At 44.8% G+C, this 20,099-nt stretch overlaps 1 protein-coding gene across 1 annotated transcript in view; it reads right to left on the bottom strand.

The window, feature by feature from the left end:
- Positions 1-7,515: 7,515 nt before the first annotated feature.
- Positions 7,516-20,099, bottom strand: part of iqgap3 (IQ motif containing GTPase activating protein 3) — a 227,309-nt gene continuing 214,725 nt past the window's right edge. Inside the window, exons 36-38 of the mRNA XM_059979942.1 lie at positions 16,425-16,550; positions 13,526-13,634; positions 7,516-11,242 (exon numbers count right to left, since the gene is read on the bottom strand). Coding sequence (XP_059835925.1) covers positions 11,129-11,242; positions 13,526-13,634; positions 16,425-16,550 — 349 coding nt within the window. The 3' untranslated portion in view covers positions 7,516-11,128. The remainder of the gene's footprint in view (positions 11,243-13,525; positions 13,635-16,424; positions 16,551-20,099) is intronic.

The raw sequence follows: 20,099 nt of genomic DNA, 5'->3' as shown, positions 1-20,099 counted from the left end.
ATCTAATAGGCGAGGGCAGGTCATGGAAGAAAGGGGTGGAGGAGCACTAGAGGGAGGGAGGTGATAGGCTGAGTGTGACCTCATCGCGACAGTAGAGGAGGCCATGGACTGATGTTTTGGAATGGGAATGGGAAGTGGAATTAAAATGGGTGGCCATTGGGAGATCCTGCTTTTTCTGGCAGATGGAGAGTAGGTGCTCGATGAAACTGTCTCCCCAATCTACATCAAATCTCATTGCTATACGGGAGGACACACAGGGAGTACCCCATACTACTGATGACCCCTACAGACTCATGGGTGAACCATGACTCACCACACCTGGAAGGACTGCTTGGGCCCTGAGGAAGGAGGTGTAGGACAAGTGTTTCATTTGTTCCACTTGCAAGAGGGAGATCAGGGGCGAGGGATGAATGGACAAGGGAGTTGCATGGGGTGTGATCCCTGCGGAAAGCAGAAAGTGGGGGAGGGGCGGGAGGAGGTATAGTCCAGATAGCTGTGTAAGTCAGAGGGTTTATAATAGTAATCAGTAGATAAACTGTCTCATGAGAAAGAGGCAGAGAGATCAAGAAAGGTGAGGGAGGTGTTGGAAGTGGACCAGGTAAATCTAAGGACAGATTGGCAGTTGGAGGGTAAGTTGATGAGATTAACAAGTTCTGCATGGGTGCAGGAAGCAGCACCAATGCAGTCATTGATGTAGCTGGGGAGTGATACCAGTGTAGGGTTGGAGTATAGATTGTTCCACGTAGCCAACAAACAGGCAGGCATTGCTGGGACCCATGTGAGTGCCCATGGCTGCATCTTTTATTTGAAGAAAGTAGGAGGAGCCAAAGGAGAAATTATTAAAAGTGAGGACAAGTTCCGCTAGATGCAGGAGAGTGGTGGTACCAGAAAACCAGGTAAGACTTGCAGAGGGCTATTTCAAAGGTGAAGAGACAATTTTGAACGAGGTTGGAGGCAACATCAGATGTACAACAACTCTGGCAGGGTTTGCAGGACATTACTTTCGACAAAGCGAAACCCAATGGCATGAATGGCAGCGATGCTTGCTTTGAAAAGGTGAATATAATTGCAGCTGTAAAGATCCCTGTGCACCTGGTGACCCTGTGATTTCTGTCTCAGGGGCCAGTGTTAGACTGTCTTTAAAGGGGGTGAACCCTTACAAGGTCCCCCTCACCCACCAGCAAAAGAAACGCTTTGGTATCACCACTGAGCACTCAAGCGTGCAGCAAAGACACAGTACCCGAAAGACTACTCGTTCATCCGGTATTCGACATACCACAGGCTCTCTCTCTCCCTAATAAGGGAGAAAGTGGCATCTCTGTTTCACAGCGAGAGGGGAGATGTAACATCAGTAAGATGAAAGAGCTGATTGTGGTCTTCAGGAAGGGTAAGACGAAGGAACACATACCAATCCTCATAGAGGGATCAGAAGTGGAGAGAGTGAGCAGTTTCAAGTTCCTGGGTGTCAAGATCTCTGAGGATCTAACCTGGTCCAAACATATTAATGCAGCTATAAAGAAGGCAAGACAGTGACTATACTTTATTAGGAGTTTGAAGAGATTTGGTATGTCAACAAAAACTTCTATAGATGCACCGTGGAGAGCATTCTGACTGGCTACATCACTATCTGGTTTGGTGGGAGGGGGGGTGCTACTGCACAGGACCAAAAGTAGCTGCAGAGGGATGTAAATTTAATCAGCTTCGTCTTGGGTACTAACCTACAAAATACCTAAGACATCTTCAAGGAGTGGTGTCTCAGAAAGTCAGCATCCATTATTAAGGAACCCCAGCACCCATCAAATAGGAGGTACAGAGGCCTGAAGGCACACACTCTGTGATTCAGGAACAGCTTCTTCTCTCTGCCATCCGATTCCTAAATGGCCATTGAACCCATGAACATTACATTATTTTTTAAATATACAGTATATTCTGTTTTTGCAAGATTATTAATCTATTCAATATATATACACTGTAATTTATTTATATTTCTTCTCTGTTATGTATTGCAATGAACTGCTGCTGCTAAGTTAACAAATTTCATGACAAATGCTGGTGATAATAAACCTGATTCTGGTGGAGGGGAACTGGTTGGTCTGGTATCCAGAAAGAAATGGGGAGTTTTGAGGCCTTCCTGGTGGGGGATGGAGGTGTATAGGGACTGGACATCCATAGTGAAAATAAGATGATTGAGGCCAGAGAACTTGAAATCAGTTGAAAAAATCAAGAGCGTGTGGAGTGTCACTGATGTAGTTAGGAAGGGACATCTTAATGCTATCCTCTTCTCTCAATTCCACCATCTCCATCGCATCTACTCGCAGGATTAGGTTTTTCATTCCAGAACTAAAGAGATGTGCTCCTTCTCCAAAGAAAGGGGCTTCCCTTCCTCCACTATGAATGCTGCCCTCAACCGCATCTCTTCCTTTCTGCACACGTCTGCCCTCACCCCACCAGGGACAGGGTTCCTCTTGTCCTTACCTACCACCCCACTGCAATTTCCATCTCCCACCACCAAGCGCATCTTTCCCTGCCCCTCACTTTCTGCTTTGCGCAGCAATCGTTCCCTAGACCATTCATCTCTCTCCACTCGTCTCCCTCCTGGAACTTATCCTTGCAAGCAGAATAAATGTGTTATGAGAACTGAACAGACCTGATGGAAATGGGGTGCAGAGTTAACCATTCCCCCCCCCCCTTGAGAACTATGAACTATTGCTGTTGCTCTGCTGCTAATGAGATGAAGCACAAAGGCAGGAACATCTGCTACAGATAAGAGAGAGAGACGGTTGATTTATGTATTATGGCTTCTTCCTGTATTGTTTACTTTTCACTGCAAGGACGTTACTTTGTTCATTAACATTCCTGAGGAGACAGCAGGAGTGGCCTAGTTTGATGGACATGGTCATTTTGAGTTGATGGATGGCTGATACCCTGTCAGTGAGGATGAAAGACAAGTGTGGGGATACACCCTCAGGCACACCAGTGGACACTGAATGAGTGTTGTGCACCCACAGGAAGGTGGGGGCTTTGAGGACCGAATCAGGAGATCGGTCAATAAAGCTCACAGTGTGACCGCAGGGCTGGTGGGGACTTGTGTGTGTGTCCACTCATGCCAGAGTGACGAGTCCACCACAGAAGAACGGTCTAGCTGGAGGACGAAGGGGTCATAACCGAATGACTACAACGGTATGACGGAATCAGAATACAACAGAAGGTTTGCTGGCTGCAGCTGCTCAATCTCTTGCTCGCTCTCTCTCTCTCTCCCTCTCCAACGAATTACAATACAACAACCACAACTACTTCAGCACACATGAACTGAACTCTATATTCTCTTATGACAATTCATTTACCCCTAGACATTGATAGAGCTTGTTTATTATTGTTGATTATTATTCCTACACTTCTATGTTTATTGTTGCTAACCTGTTTTAGATGTATATTTGCATTTTTGATATTGTATTGCTTAGTTTACTAATAAACTCCTTTAGTTTTCGGTACCACCAGACTCCAACGGATTCTTCTATTTCTGCTGGTCTGTAAATCCAGTTACGAGGTATGTAACAAATGCTACACTTGCCCCTACACCTCCTCCCTCACTACCATTCAGAGCTCCAAACAGTCCTTCCAGATGAGGCAACACTTCAGCTGTGAGTCTGCAGGGATCATCTACTATGTCCAGTGCTCCCGGTGTGGCCTCCTGTATATCAGTGACAGCCAACACAGACTGGGAGACCACTTTGCCAAGCATCTACACTTTGTCCACCAGAACATGCAAGATCTCCCAGTGGCCACCCATTTTAATTCCACTTCCTACTCCCATTCTGACATGCCAGTCCATGGCCTCCTCTACTGTCATTGGAGAAGCAACACCTTGTATTCCGTCTGGGTAGCCTCCTACCAGATGGCATGAAGATCAATTTCTTGAACCTCTGTAAATGTCACCCACTTCTCCTTCACCATTCCCATTTCCCTCTCACCATATCTCCTCACCAGCCTACTCAACTTCTCCCTCTGGGGCACCTCCCTCTTTTCTTTCTTCCATGGTCTTCTGTTTTCTCCTATCAGATTCCCCCTTCTCCAGCCCTGTATCTCTTCCACCAATCAATTTCTCAGCTCTTTACTTCACTCCTCATTTCCCCTGCCCCCCCCCCATCACCTTGTGTTTCTTCCTCCCCTTCCTTCCTCTGACTCGTCTTTTTTCTCCAGCCCTGTTGAAGGGCCTCAGCCTGAAGTGTTGACTGTTCACTCTTTTCCATAGATGCTGCCTGGCCTGCTGAGTTCCTCCAGCATTTTGTGTACACTCCCCCTAGTACTGGACTGCCCTATCCAGAGGAAAAGACTACTACCATTCACTTCATAATTTTCAACTCTACTCTAAGGTTGGTGGCGTAGTGGTAACAGCACTGGAATTCGGGACGAGAGGTCCGGAGTTCAAATCCGGTTGGCTCCCTTGCATGCTGTCCATCCGTGCTGGGTTAAGAGCTCTTAAAAAAAAGCTCACCTGACAGAAGACAAAGGCAAACCACTGCTGTAACTTGCCACATACATGATTTCCCAATATGTCAGAGCAGTGTGGAGGGAAATTGTCTGCCAACTGGAAATTCCAGATGCAACCTACTGACGACTATAAGGTTGCCCCTCATTCTCCTACGCTCCAAGGAATAAAGTCCTAGCCTTTCCAACTTCATCCTACAACTCAGGCCCTTGAATCCTGGCAACTTCCTTGGAAATCTTCTTTGCACTCTTTCTCGTTTAGCCATATCTTTCCTACATCATGGTAACCAAAACTGTACATAGTACTTCATCTGCAACCTCACCAACAACTGGACAAAGTGGTGGGAATCAGATGCATTCACTATGTTCAAGAAGCATTTAGGCCCCTGCTTAAAACAGGCAACACATAGAAGGATATGGTCAATATGGCGAATAGGATTAGTGTGGAAAGGCAAAAAGGTTAGAATGCTCCTCAGGTCTGAGGAGCAACACGTCATATTCCATCTGGGTAGCCTCCAACCTGACAGCATGAACATCGATTTCTCCAACTTCTGGTAATTTCTCCTTAGTCTCTATTTCCATTCCTCATTCTGGCTCTCCTCTTTCTGTTTCTCTTCTCCTCACCTCCGTCTGGTTACCCCTCCTCCTTTAGTTTCTCCCATGGTTCACTCTCCTCTCCCAACAGATTCCTTCTTCTTCAGCTCTTTACCTTTTCCACCTATCACCTCTCAGCTTCTCACTTCATCCCCCCGTCCCTCACCTGGCTTCACCTATCATGTGCCAGATTGTACTCATTCCCCTCCCACATCCTTCATATCTGGCTTCCTTTCCAGTCCTGATGAAGGTTCTGAGCCCAAAATGACAACTGTTTATTCCTCTCCATAGATGCTGAGTTGCTCTGGCATTTAGCGTGTGCATGCCTCCATGACTTCAGAATAGGATAGGGAGCGGGAGCAAAAAAATAAAAAAAATGGTTCACCAAAGATCCATTAGCATGAAATTATGACTGCTGAATGTGTAAGAAATGATTGATATTAAGTCTCTCAGAAAATAAGATTGAGCACAGCCAGCTTGAGTTACTGAATGTGAAACCATGTTTGCTTAATCTATTGGGATATCTGAGGACACATTTTTGTTTTTGTTAGATACAGCATAGTAACAAGCCTATGCTGTTCAATTACACCCATGTGACTTACCAACACGTACAAACTCCTTACAGTGAAAGGGATTGATCCCGGGTTGTTAGCACAACCCGGGATCACATACACTAAGGCTATGCTGCTATGCCACCCCTCTCCTCCCAAAAGGCTGAGGCCTTGTTTCTATGCTGTATTACTGAAAATGCGTTTAATCTTCATTTAAAATGTATTGGTTGTTAATGTAAACAACACATTTCACTGTATGAGTCTATGTATATGTAATAAATAAACTTGAATCTTAACACTAAAGAACAGCAAAGATACTATCGAACAGGGGAACAGACTTAAGGGACCAAATAACCTATGCCCCATCGTTCCTCATGTTCTTATAACGTGATAGGGTCAAACAAGAGGTGGGCCCAAATTTAAGCACTTGGAGAAGGAGGTGCCTGACTTGAGCTGTCAAGGCCCAGGAAGGTCATGACAACAGACCTGCAGTCTGTCGACTACTGAGGCATGGATGTGAAGTCAAACCCCTATTAACATTTGGTCAGCACCTTAACCCTTGTATTTATTTTGGAAATGTCAAATAGTCTGTTTTCCTTCCAGAAAGTGCTATAGGGCCGCTAAAGCTAATACTCCATACTTTAAAAATTTCTTCCCCTGGGCATTTAATCTAATCAACCATCCTAATTACCCCCACCCCCTTCTCAGTCACTGCTCTGTAGACACTTTAAACCACTTTTTATAATGCTATTTACATTGCAAATACATGCTGGGATTTGTGTATTTATCCACATTTTATTCCATATCCATGCTTTAACCCAGCTTATTATTAATATAATTGTTGAGTGTTGTTTTACCTTTCATGTTACACCATCACATATTCCTCATACACGTAAATGTATATAACAATAAGGCTGATCCTTGATCAGCTCATTGAGCTGCTAAGCCAATGATGGATCCTCCATTACTTTTCACAGAGCATTTATTGCAGGCCCTCACTTTCTCTGGATTTGTCCACTATGAAGATGCATAGAGTTTTATTTGAGGACCCACTAAAGGTCAACTCAACTCCTTCAGTGACCAGTGCACTCCATCAGGTCTGGAGTACTTCATAGGCAGCAAACCTGGGTGACTTCTTAGAGTTTATCCACAAAACAGCTTAAATCTTCTGTTCTCATGTCTTTCTTTTTACCCCTTTTCAAGGTGGCTGGGATCCTGTCCAATTCCATGATCTACAGCTGCGCTCAAACTATGTTTGTCACAGACAGTGGGTTCTTGCTTTTCAGAACTCGGTGAGTGGCCTGCATCTCCTGGAGCGGTTTGGAATACATAGTGCAGTCCTGTGGACGACCTGATTCCTTGCCGATGTCACCTAATGAAATCTAAACATTGAGACAGCGCGTGCTGCTGTCAAAGGCTTCAGCACTCAAGTATCGTGATCTCTCTCGAAGGTGACAGAGAGTCTGCTGATTCTCAAGTCATGGGAAATTGACTAAGCAACTTTGCAGACTGTAATATCAAAACAGAGCTGTTGGCCCCCCTCTTGCTGTGCCAGGAGCGATATCCGTCTCTCCCTCATTAGTGAGGGAGGGCCCATTGAGATGTCGAGATTTTATGGTCTCTGGGGGCATGGTGGGTGGTGGGGGGGCAGTGTGGCTAATGCTTTATTGCTGGAACAATTGGGGGAGGGTTGATGCTTTGCTGCTGCTTGTGCATGGGAAGGAAGGTGCTTTGGGGCCCTAACATTCTTCTGTTGCTCATTCTTTGGGGTTTTTCTGTTTCGTGGATGTCTGTGAAGAGTATGGATTTCAGGTAGCATGCTGTATACATCTTCTGACATGAAATTGAACCATTGAAACACAATTTGATTCAAGTTTTGTTTTTGACATTTAATTTATTTTGAGAAATAAACACACAGAAAAGGGTTTTCAAGGTCAGAAGACAAGGGTTTAGATTCAAGGTGCTTTGATCTGAATTTGAGTCAAATTACTGGCAAGGCAGAATTATTCCATTTTCCACAGCTGATTTCACACATCAAGACTGAATTTGAAGGTGGTGTCAACATATGGACCATTTGAAACCACAAAGCTTGCATCTGCCAGTCTGAGACTCGGTGTGAATCTCCCACAGCAGAAGAGAGACTTGCATTCCAAAACCATATGTTGGATTCAGACTGACGTTGAACTGTAACATGAACACACTCCTCCTCCTTGCTCTCCACCATTGCTGTATCTGGATTGAGCAATGAAACCATTCTGCAGATGCACTAAATGCACCAAAGCACTGTGTAGCCTCCAGCTATAATGTACAAATTAAAATACAGTGTACGGGGAGTAAATGACAAACTCCAAAAACAACAGTCAAAGAACGAGACAGAAGGAGCAACATGTAAAAGCACCAGTTACAAAATGTAGTGATTTTAGCAAACATCTTGATCACAAACAGTTCAGTTACACTCAACCATTTTTTGTACCATTTAAAAAAAACATGATTTCTTTACGATTGTGTACAAATCTTAAAAAGTGACCATCAGAAGATTTAACCTCCCTGCCAGCACAGAAGTCCATCTTTTGGTGTCCATCTAACAATCTAGATCACGTACCTCTGGAGTGTTCCTTCCTGTTCTAACTCCCACTGGAGTCAGACCTGCTGGTCAGACCAACTCTGTCCTTCTCCAGCTGCATCTGAATCGACAGTTGTTTAATAACCTGGAATGGATGCCATTCTTGCTGATTATTGTTAGGGGAAGAGAGTGGTGGTGGTCTACTAAGCCCCGAAGTCCCTGTCTTCTCTAACAAACTGAAGGGTAAACACACGGAGAGGTCAGTGACAGGGACGAGGGTATTTCAAGTTAGTCACTAAATCCCAACCAAGATTCTGGCTATGTAGGACGTGCTCCAGAACTAAACCATTAAAAATGCATCCAGGCCACAAACCTTGGCACTCCCTCAATACTGGAATGATTACCACTAGCTTACCTCCTTCCATCCACCACCCTGGCGGTGAGGGGCTTCAAGGCACCAGCTAGGTCTTGGGTATCATCAGCCCTGCAGCTATGACAGTCTGTTTGGTTCAGTGTACCAGGGCTCCCCATGTCCACCCTACTGCCATGCTCGCCTCACTCTCCAATCAGATGCCACCATCAGCAGCCCTCTGTTACCTTCATCTATCCCCTCCACTACCTCCATTCTCTCTCCAGCATCTACCTATCACCCTCCCTCTTACCTGGATCCACCTATGCCCTGCACTTTCCCTCAATTCTTTATGTGCAGACAAAGGGTCTTGACCCGAAATGCAGACTACTTATTTTTCTCAACAAATGCTGCCCGACCCAATGGATTCTTTCAGAAACTTGTTTTTTTTTGGTGTGGAAAACATTCATCTTGGCTTTGAAGGCCATGGGGAGCTGGGAGCTGGGAGCTGGGAGCTGAGGCTTGGTCAGATCACAGTGAAATGACTGGACAGCTTGGGGAGAGTTATGTAAAGTATGAGAACTTCTTTACACAGGCAGCAACTTTGGGAGATTAGATACTGTTACAAGACAGCCCCAAGTATGGCTGGTTAATTTGGTTTCAGTGATGCTGGTGGAGGGCAGATCCAACAGAATGCCTGCTCTTTCATCCCAATACAGTCTGAACAAACTACTTACTCGAGCTGCCAGATCAGTGGGTGCAATTGTACACTGCTGCTCAGAGCAGGTCTTCTAAAAAAAAGTAAACTTTCATAACTGTTACACACAAAATCCCAACACTTTGATAAAATAGTTTGTACCACGAACTGAAACATTGAATTAGATCTTTCTCATCAATTATCAGCGGACCAATTTAAGATAATGGAGGAAAACCAACAGCAGAGTCACTGTTTCACTCAGGGTGATGGGGGAGTGATACAGGCAGAAAACCTGGTTCAATGTCACTCTTTCAACCTGTTAGTTTGGGTGCGATTGAAAGTCACACCCTCAGCAGGACGCAAGATCCAGCTGGCAGTTAGATCTTGCTGCATGAATGGGGAAATCTACAACCAAACTGGGGTGAAGAGATAAACACTCCTTCAGAACAGGGCTGAGTCATCAGACAAAGGGAGCAGAGTGCCCCACCTGAAGCACACTGGGAGCTGTGGTCTGACAAACCGTACTGGTTTCATTCCTTCCACTGCCTTGCCTTGACGTGTGCTCTGGTCACATGGCACCTGGGACCCCTCCCTCCATGGGGAGCCACAAAGTATTCCAGCTTACTTGGTCACATCCAGTTCTTTGTTTAAAATGCTGGACACTTCCTTTAGCTTATGTGACTGAGAACAGATAGCAGAAAGCATTGAACTGCTGCAGCCCCTCACAAAAGGGTACCGTGGCTGCTCAGAAATGGGCTTTTGCCTGTTATGTTCTTTCCTACAATGGGACATACACATAAAAACCCTGAAGGTCCCAGTCTTACCATGTCAATCAACAAAAGCATGGTGCATATTTCAATGGCTCCGGTAACAGGATAGAGTAGGCCATGGGTTCTGTCGCAGGCCAGGGGTGGGGGCTGCGTCCCTATGAAGACATTTGGTGTTAAGACCTCCTAACATACCAAGAATATAGTCAACGTTGTTTCTGTCACAGAAATTTGTCTCTATGGCACAGAATTCTCCTGAGGGACATAACTCAGGGCCTACAGTGATGGAGGCAACTCCATCCTTGAAGTATAAAATCATGAGGTAAATATAATTGTAGATGCAGTGGCCCTGATTCACAATCAACTAGCACCAAGACTTGGTTAGGTTCACCAAGCAAGCATGCTGCAGTATTAACACAAAGTTGTCTAAAGCCCCATGACAAGCATTTACCATAGAGCTCAGAGTCAACAGGCAACTTTCCAATCCAATCATTGCGAAGCTACAGAAGTTTAAAAACATGGTTTAGAGTTTAGGACTGGGATAAAACAGAACCTACTCCATCTGAAGCCCCTGAACTGGTTGGGAGCAGAGGACTGCTTCTGACCCCTACACCTCCCTTTTCCTGATGGCCCACTGCACACCCACAGTAACTCATAACCCACTTCAGTTTAAACACGAGTAGCAGGTGACAGGTTGAAAGAGTGGGCGGAAGAGCAGGAATCAAGGTTCTGGACCCCAAGGAAATGGCTGTAGATTCCCATAATCACACAGGAGGATAATCCCAAGGCACGAGATAGAGAAAATAAATCTGTTATTACTGGCAGAGCTACTGGAGATGCTGTTCAGGGGACCTGGCCCCAGATGTTCTTGAAGCCTTGAGATTCCAGGTTCAACAATAAACCTTTTGTAAAGAGCACAGGACACAATTCTCAATTCCTTTCTCCAAGCTATTAGAGTCTGAGGTTACCTTTAAGCAATAATATATTAACTATGTATGTGTATTGACGCACTGGTGTGCCACAGGTGATCTACCATGGTATGTTCTAATGCTAGTTGCGTCTGCACAGCAGAAGCACGTGGTTACATCTTTTGCAAAAGCAATAGTGTGAGACAGCAACTCATTTCTTGAAGAACTTCTTGTTGAGCAAGAAGATCAGCAGATTCACGTTAACCTTGGCCTTGTCAAACAACTTCATCACAGCCACTCCCTCGTACTGCATCTGGAGAAGATCCTAGGAAACAGTAGAGAAAATGAGCATTTGGCTTGGCCAACCCAACAGTGATGCGCTTGTCTAGGCAATGAAAATCAAACAAAACTGCAGATGCTGGAATACAGAAATATAAAACAAAGTGCTGGAAACACTCAGTAGTTTGAGAAGCCATAGTCAGAGACTGCAGATACTGCAAATGGATATGGGGAAACTCAGTGAGTGGAGCAGCATCTGTGGAGGGAAATGGACAGCTAACATTTCTCTCCACCTCCCTTATCTGGTTCCATGCTCCACCTTCTTTCCAAACAGGCTGCACCACCTGTAGCTCTCCACATATCACCCTAAGCCTCTGTCACTATTTCCACTCTTCCCCCTCATCTCATCCCAAGTAACACACACAAAATGCTGGAGGAACTCAGCAGGTCAGGCAGCATCCATGGAGGGCAATAAACTGAAGGGTCTTGGCCTGAAAAATCAACTGTTTATTCCCCTCCATGGATGCTGCCTGGCCTGCTGAGTTCTCCAGCATTTTGTGTGCTGTTCCAGATTCCCAGATTTCTAGCATCTGCAAAATCTCATGTTCATGATCTTGTTCCTTTCCTTCCTCTCATCTCTTCAGAGTGACTAGAGTTTGAGAAGTCAATTCACCAGGCCACAACAGTACCACCCTTGCCAGAAACAACACACAAAAAGCTGGAGTAATTCAGCATCTGTGGAGGGGAATGGACTTTTTGGGTTGAGACTCATTACAACTGGAAACATTCACTAGTTGTTCCACCCAGAGATGCTGCCTGACCCACTGAGTTCTTCCAGCATTTTGTATGTTGTTCCAGACTTCCTCATTTGCAGTCTCCTGTAACCAGCCGAGTCAGAAAGTTTGATGATATCAGGACTGCTTTCTGTGAGTGAAATGCTTCAAGTTCAGATGGGATAGGTCAGAGCAATGACTGATCTCGGCTCATTCAGTTTCTCCCATCACAGATGCTGTTGAACCTGCTGATTATTTGCAGCATTTTGCCTTTATTTCATTTCTCTGACTATTCAGTTTCTTTCATACGAGCATAATCAAACAAAATTGACAGATTGCAAATGCTGACCAAAACCCTAACCAAAGGGCCAGGTTTTAAAGGAGGCAATGAGGTTCAGGGAGGCAGTTGCTGAGTTCAGGCATACTTTGCAACACAAGTAACACCATTTCACTTTAATAAACCCTTTCGCAATCCCAGACGACCCCAGTGGACTTCACAGCCAGTGAAGCATTTCTGGAAGACTACGGGTTTCATCCCTGACCTGAGGTAATGAGGATGAGAGGGAAAATAAAACACCAATGATTGAATGGCAGATCAGACTTAACAGGCTGAACAGCACAGGACTAATTCTGCTCCTATGTCTTATGGTCTCATGGTAAGTAGTGGACTTGTGAGACCCCTGGGCCGGGGGATGAAGACAAACAAAACAGTTCAATCCACAACTGCTTTCCAGTAACTTCTGCCGAAAAGCAAAAGCCTGTGTAAATGTTGTAAGCCATCAAGAAGCAAATGGTTTACTGCCATTTACTGAAAAGATGCCTGCATGAAGGGTGATGAACTGGAGAGAAGATAATGAAAAGATGGAGAAAAGTAACCAGTCTTTTTCCCAGGGTTGGGGAGTCAAGAACTAGAGGGCACAGGTTTAAAGTGAGATGAGAAAGATTTAATTGGAATTTGAGGAGCAACTTCTTCACCCAGAGGCTGGTGAGTATGTTGAACGAGCTGTCAGAGGAAGTGGTTCAGACAGGTACATTAACAACATTTAAAATGTACATGGACTAGAGGGATATGGGCCAAATTGGACTAGTTTAGATGGGAATCTTGGTCAGTATGAATCAGTTTGACTGAGGGGCCAGTTTCCATGCTGTATGAATCTTTAAGCAACCCTGACACAGCTCAGTAATACTTCTCAGCAGTCAGTCAGTCAGTCAGTCAACTCAGTGTGAGGATCATTGCAAGATGAATGACAAAGAGACTGCGTGGGTCACATCAGTATGTCCAATTTATTATTCACTGTTTTATATATGGCTCATCATGTACGTTTAATGTCCAGCCTTGAATTAGAAAACTAGTTTACAAGTGAGGCCCCTGGCTGACAGCCTGCGATACAAACCATTCCCTGTAATCAGCTTGAGTTACCTGGGCTCCATCCACCTTCACCACATGGTCCACAGCTACTGAGTCTGGATAGACGAAGACGAGATGCAACCCTCACATTAGCAGCCCTTGCCCAAATCGACAGGGCTTGTCTGTGGGAAACAGCTACAAAACTTACCTGATACTTCAGATGGAACCTCTCCATGTCCACACCCATGAAACGAGCCCTCACCTCGAAGGTCCCGGCCTCCTCGCTCTGCACAATGTCAAAGAGAACGTTCCTCAACCTGGAAGCAGATAACAATTATAACTAACATCAGCAGAGGCAAGAGCAGGTCCCAGCAACAGCTTATTACATACTTGGGAGAGGAGGAGTGCTAAGCAAACTTGTGGGTCAGAAGATAGATGTCCTCTGGTCTTGGTGGAATGTATCCCAGGGTACTGAAAGAAATGGCAGAAGTTATAGTAGAGGCTTTGATGATAATTTAAAGAAATAGCAAGGCATCTGGAAAGAAATGGACCCATCAGGCAGACGCAGCAGGAATTCAGCAAAGGAAGGTCCTCTTTGACAAAGTTACTGGCGTTCTTTGAGGATACAATAAGCACAGTGGATAGAGGGGAGCAGATGGATGTTATTTATTTGGATTTCCAGAAGGCATTCGATAAGGTGCCGCATAAGACTTTTCCATAAGATAAAGATTTATAGTGTTGGGGTAATGGTTAGAGGATTGGTTAACAAATAGAAAGCAGTGTTGGGATACATGGGTGTTCCTCTGGTTGGCAATCAGTGGTGCTGGGCCTGCAACTCTTCACGATATACATTGACGATCTGGAAGAGGGGTCTGAGTATAGTGTATCTTAGTTTGTTGATGAGACTAAATTGAGTGGAAAAGCAAATTGTGCAATTGTGCAGAAGATACGGAGAGTCTGCAGAGAGATATAGATAGGTTAAGTGAGTGGGCATGGGTCTGGCAGATGGAATACAATGTTGATAAATACAAGGTCATCCACTTTGGAATGAAAAATGAAACAGCAGATTATTATTTAAATGGTAAAAATTTGTAGCATGCTGCTGTGCAGAGGAAGTTGGAAATGCCTGTACATGAATCACAAAAGGTTGGTTTGCAGGTGCAGCAGGCTATCAAGGCAAATGGAATGCTGGCTAGACGGATTGAAATTAAGAGCAAGGAGGTTATGCTGCAACTGTACAGGGTACTGGTGAGGACACACCTGGAGTACTGCGTGCAGTTCTGGCCTCCTTACTTGAGGAAGGATATACTGGCTTTGGAGGTGTTGTAGAGGAGGTTTACCAGGTTGACTCCAGTGATGAGGGGGTTAGGCTATGAGGAGAGATTGGGTCACCTGGAACTGTACTTGCTGGAATTCAGTAGAATGAGAGGAGATCTTATAGAAACATAAAATTATGAAAGGGATAGATAAGACCGAGACAGGAAAGTTGTTTCCACTGGTTGGTGAAACTGGAACTAGGGGACATATAACCTCAAGATTCAGAGGAGTAGATTTAGGATGGAGATGAGGAGGAACTGCTTTTCCCAGAGAGTGGTGAATTTGTGGAGTTCTCTGCCCAATGAAGCAGTGTAGGCTACCTCAGTAATTATATGTAAGACAAGATTGGATAGATTTTTTCAAGTAGGGGAATTAAGAGTTATGGGAAAAGGCAGGTAAGTGGAGATGAGTCCATGGCCAGATCAGCCATGATTTTATTGAATGGCAGAGCAGGCTCGTTAGGCCAGATGACCTACTCCTATTCTTTATGTTATTTTATCTTATGAGAATCCATTAAAGCTGATTAATGTCTATGCAGGCCCAAGACAACCTGCCTTGGGGTTGAAGCACTGTGTATGTGCGTGGGTGGGAGGGAGGGAGGGAGGGAGGAACTGAGCTTGCTGCGTTCTGTCTTCTTCTGCTGAGCATTGTGGGTATGCTATATTGGCACCAGAATGCATGGCAACACGGGCTGCCTACAGCACAATCTCCGGTGTGTTGGTTTAACACAAAGCAACAAATTTCACTGTGTTTCAATGTAATGTGATTAATCAATGAATCTGAACCCAACTTCAGAATCAGGTTTAATGCCACTGATATACATCGTGAAATTTGTTGTTTGGCGGCAGCAGTATATTGCAATCACTGTTCCCTCTAAGCTGTGTGGGTGCGTGGCCACACAGTAACTGAAATGTTCTCAGCACACGCAGCTGGAATTTTGTTTTATATGATGTTAGTATAAAGCACTGCACAGTTTTCAGGCCATGTAAGAATTTCCTGCTCAGAGCAAAGTTGGTTCAAACAGCTGTAAAAAAAAAATTAGAGGGAAGATTGATTGCAATGCATAATAATAGAAACTATAAATTACAATACGTATATATAAAAATTAAAATACAATAAGTAGTTCAAAAAGAGAGGAAAAATAGTGAGGGTTCATTAATTGCCCATTCAGAAATCTGATGGCGGAGGGGAAGAAGCTGTTCCTGAAATGCTGAGTGAGTGTCCTTAGGCTTCTGTACAACCCCCCCCCCCCCCCCCACCCACCGATGGTAGCAATGCAAGGAAAACATTTCCCTGGGTGACAGGGGTGCTTAATGATGGATAACAGCTTTTTGAGGTCTCCTGGATGCTGGGGAGGTTAGTGTCCATGATGGAGCTGGCAGAGTTGATAGCTTTCTGTAGTATTTTGTTTCTGTCTAGTGGGCTTTCAATACCAGATGGTGATGCAACCAATTAGAATGCTCTCCACAGTACATCTGTACTTGGACCTGGTCTGTTAAACGGTCTGAACCTGAAATGGCAATTATTCCTTTCTCTACTGATGCTGCCTAACCAACAAAGTGTTTCCATTATTTTCTGTTTTAATTCCAGTGCACGTGACCAGGTGCCATTATTACCATGCATTGGTATATTCATTTTGTTCTCATTCTCTGAGTTTGAACCTGTAAGTCACATTTGCCAGGACTGGAACTATTCCATATTCTCCAAGGAAAGAAGCTCTTACTCCTCTGAAAACTTATGGAGGTCTTGACCAATGGTTTACAACTTCAGAAATAACATGACTGACTTACTGGCTGGTGGGCAGATCATCGATCTCCAGCAGGACCCCCTTCTCTTGGAGTCGTGCAGCGGTGTAGTTCAGAGACAGGACTTTATTCTTCTTTCCCTTGGCCTCTGCAGATTTCTTCCCAGGACCTCTGCAAACATCATGAAAGAAATGTTAAGATGCAGAACGTGGCAAGTGCCAACAGCTGAGTGAAAGCTGCTGCAACTCAGGGACGGAGACTGAGAAACAGCTTTGCTTTAATATCAAAGCTGGCACCATCCCTTCATTTTGTTGATTAAACAACATCAAAATTAGAAGTGAAAATGGGCCATCCAGACCTTCAGATCTGCTAGTATTCATTGACCACAGCTGATCTTCCGGCTTCATGCGATTTCCCAAAACAATCCTTCCCATCCCAGCGTTCCCCAGTTTTGTTGAGACTTCATAGAGGTGTACAAAATTAAAGGAGGCATGGACACGCCTGGCCTGCAGTGTTCCACCAGCATTGTGTGTGTTGAGAGGCATGGACAGATTGGACAACCAGCACCTTTTTTCCCAAGGTGGCAATGGCTAATACAGTCCCAGAGAACGTTCTTTAAGGTGGTTAGAGGAAAAGTTGGGGGAGATTTCAGAGGTAGATTTTTTTCCCTACACACAAGTGCCTGGACTGCATTGCTAGTTGTGGTGGTAGAGACTGATACAATAGGGACAATTAAGAGAATTGGACAGGCATGTGGATGAAAGAAAAATGGACAGCTGTGTAGGAGGGAAGAGTTAGATTGATCGTGGAGTAGGCTAAAAGGGCAGCACAACATTGGGGCTGAAGGGTCCCTACTAAGCAGTAATCTTCTGTTCTACGATTCAACCTCCATTGTCCTTGGAGGTAAAAAGCTGTGCGGTGAAAAAGGCACAACAGCACCTCTTTTACTTCAGATGGTAGAGGAAGATTGGTATGGGCCCCCAAATCCTAAGAACTTTCTACAGGGTCACAATTAAGAGCATCCGGACTGGCTGCATCACTGCCTTAATTGCAGGATTCTGCAGAGAGTGGTGTGAACAGCCCAGCACATCTGTAGAAGTGAACTTCCCATGATTCAGGACATTTACAAAGACAGATGTGTAAAAAGGGCCCATAGGATTGTTGGGGACCTAAGTCACCCCAACCACAATCTTTCCAGCTGCTAACATCCAGGAAACAGTACCACAGCATAAAAGCCAGGACCAACAGGGTCCAGGACAGCTTCTTCCACCAGGCCATCAGACTGATGAACTCACACTGATCTGCATGTACTCTATGTTACATTGACAGTTCCATTTATTATAAATTACTATGATTGCATATTGCAACATTAGATGGAGATGCAACAAAGATTTTTACTCCTCATATATGTGAAGGATGTAAGAAATAAAGTCAATTCAATTCAATACCTCTGTTCCCAGAGAATTCCCTCATCCCAGTCCTAAACAGCCTACTCCTTGGTCTGGAACTGGAATGGGGGTGGGTGAGGAGGATATAGCCTGATGGGTGGGACCAGATAGGACTGGTGGGCAGATGAAACCAGGTCAGGGGAGGATAGAAGCACACAAAAGGGAGAAGAAAACTGGTGGTTGAGCGAGTGACCCACACCCCATGTTCTCCCCCATACATGCTCCTCTGTCCATCTTGATTCTCTCCTTTCTTTGCTCCTCCCTCCCATATGTTTCCATCTACTCATCATCTCTTCCCCATCTAGTTCCACCCATCATCCAACAGCCTGTCTCACCACTCCTCATGTGGCTATATAATAGCCATCTCTCCTCTTCACCCTCAGTTTTGAGCCAAAATGCTGACTTGCATATTTTGCTTCCATTGATGCTGCTTGCTCACTGTGTTCGGATTTTGTTTCCGTACTCCTGCATCTGTGATTTATTAAATTGGCACAAGGTGCCACAATCAGGAGGAACTTTTCGAAGCACACTCAAAGGTTACTTCCCCCATCAACAGCCCAAATTTTTGTAGCAATCTTGTCTTAGTAAAAATCCAGGTATTACAAACAAAAACAAGTAAACTATTAGATTTATCAAGTATAATTTCATAAACCAGGATAGATTTATCCCTTGCAGATGATACTAAAATAGAGGCACAATGGACATTGATAAAGGTTATAAAAACCACAGGGGGTCTTGATCAGCTGAGAAAGTGGGCTAAGGAATGGTATGGTGGTTGGCCCGATCAGAGGGGATGACGAGGCGGCCTATGAGGATGAGGTCCAGCAGCTGGCCACGTTGTGTGCCGATAACAACCTGGCCCTTAATACCCAGAAGACCAAGAAGATTATTGTGGACTTCAGGTATGCTAGGAGTCACACTCATGTCCTCATCTACATCAACGGAGCTGTAGTGGAGCGTGTATCAAGCTTCAAATTCTTTGGGGTCCACATTTCCGATGATCTCACCTGGTCCCTGAACTCCTCCATCCCGATCAAAAAGGCACAACAGCACCTTTATTTCCTGTAGAGCATCAAGAAAGCTCGCCTCTGTCCCAGTGGATTTTTCCCGCTGTACCATTGAGAGCATACTCACCAACTGCATCTCAGTGTGGTATGGCAATTGACCCATATCAGACCACAAAGCACACCAGCGTGTGGTAAAAGCTGCCCAGTGGATTATCAGCACCCAACTGCCCACCATTGAGAACATCTACCATAAATGCTGCCTGGGCAGGGCGAAAAGCATTATCAAGGATGCATCTCACCCTAACCATGGACTTTTTACTCTCCTCCCATCCGGTAGGCGCTACAGGAGCCTCTGCTCCCGCACCAGCAGGCACAGAAAGAGCATCTTCCCTGAGGGTGTGACCCTGCTGAACCTCACATCACATCACTAAGCAGCATTGCACCCATGTCTCAGTACTTTTATATTTGAGTGCTGCAGCACTTACTTTTTATTCCCAGTTATTTTGTAAATAACACTATTCTTTGCATTTCTGGTTAGATGCTAACTGCATTTCATTGGCTTTGTATCTGTAATCAGCACAATGACAATAAAGTTGAATCTAATCTAATCTAATCTAATGGAGTTTAATTCGATGAAGCGCAAGGTTCATTTTGGAAAGTTAAACCCTGGTGAGAGTTGGAGTTTAGGTAAATAGTTCCTTGAAAGTGGAGTCACAGGTAGACAGGGTGGTGAAGGTGGTTTTTGTCACACTGACCATCATTTGTCAGAGCGCGCGTAGAGGTTGGGAGGTCATGGTGAGGCTCACAGACTTCAGTTCTGGTCGCCTTGCAACAGGAAAGGTGTTGTACAATAACAACTTTTAAAAGATAGGTTGGCAGGCACAGGGATTGGAAAGATTTAGAACATTGGGAAATGGGACTAGCTTGGAGTCGGCATCTTGGTCAGCATAGACCAGTTGGGCCAAAGGGCCAGTTTCCATGCACTGCAATTCTGTGATTCAATGCTGCGTTTCATAAATAAAAGATTCAGCCACTTCCGTTACAACATCCTTGATCCAAAACATATTTCGCACTTCTTTTTGGTGTAGAAATCGCAGTCCATTGAGTCTGCCAGCTCTCAGGTAACCTGTCACCTATTCTCCTGATATTCCCATCAATTACCCCACTCACCTACACACTAGCAGCAAATTAGCTCACCAACCTCATGCCTTTGGGATGTGGGAGGGAACTGGAGCACCAGGAAAAACACACATGTTCACAGGGAT

Source organism: Hypanus sabinus, chromosome 9, assembly GCF_030144855.1.
Source record: "Hypanus sabinus isolate sHypSab1 chromosome 9, sHypSab1.hap1, whole genome shotgun sequence".
NCBI lineage: Eukaryota > Metazoa > Chordata > Chondrichthyes > Myliobatiformes > Dasyatidae > Hypanus > Hypanus sabinus.
This window is presented reverse-complemented; position numbering and strand designations above follow the sequence as displayed.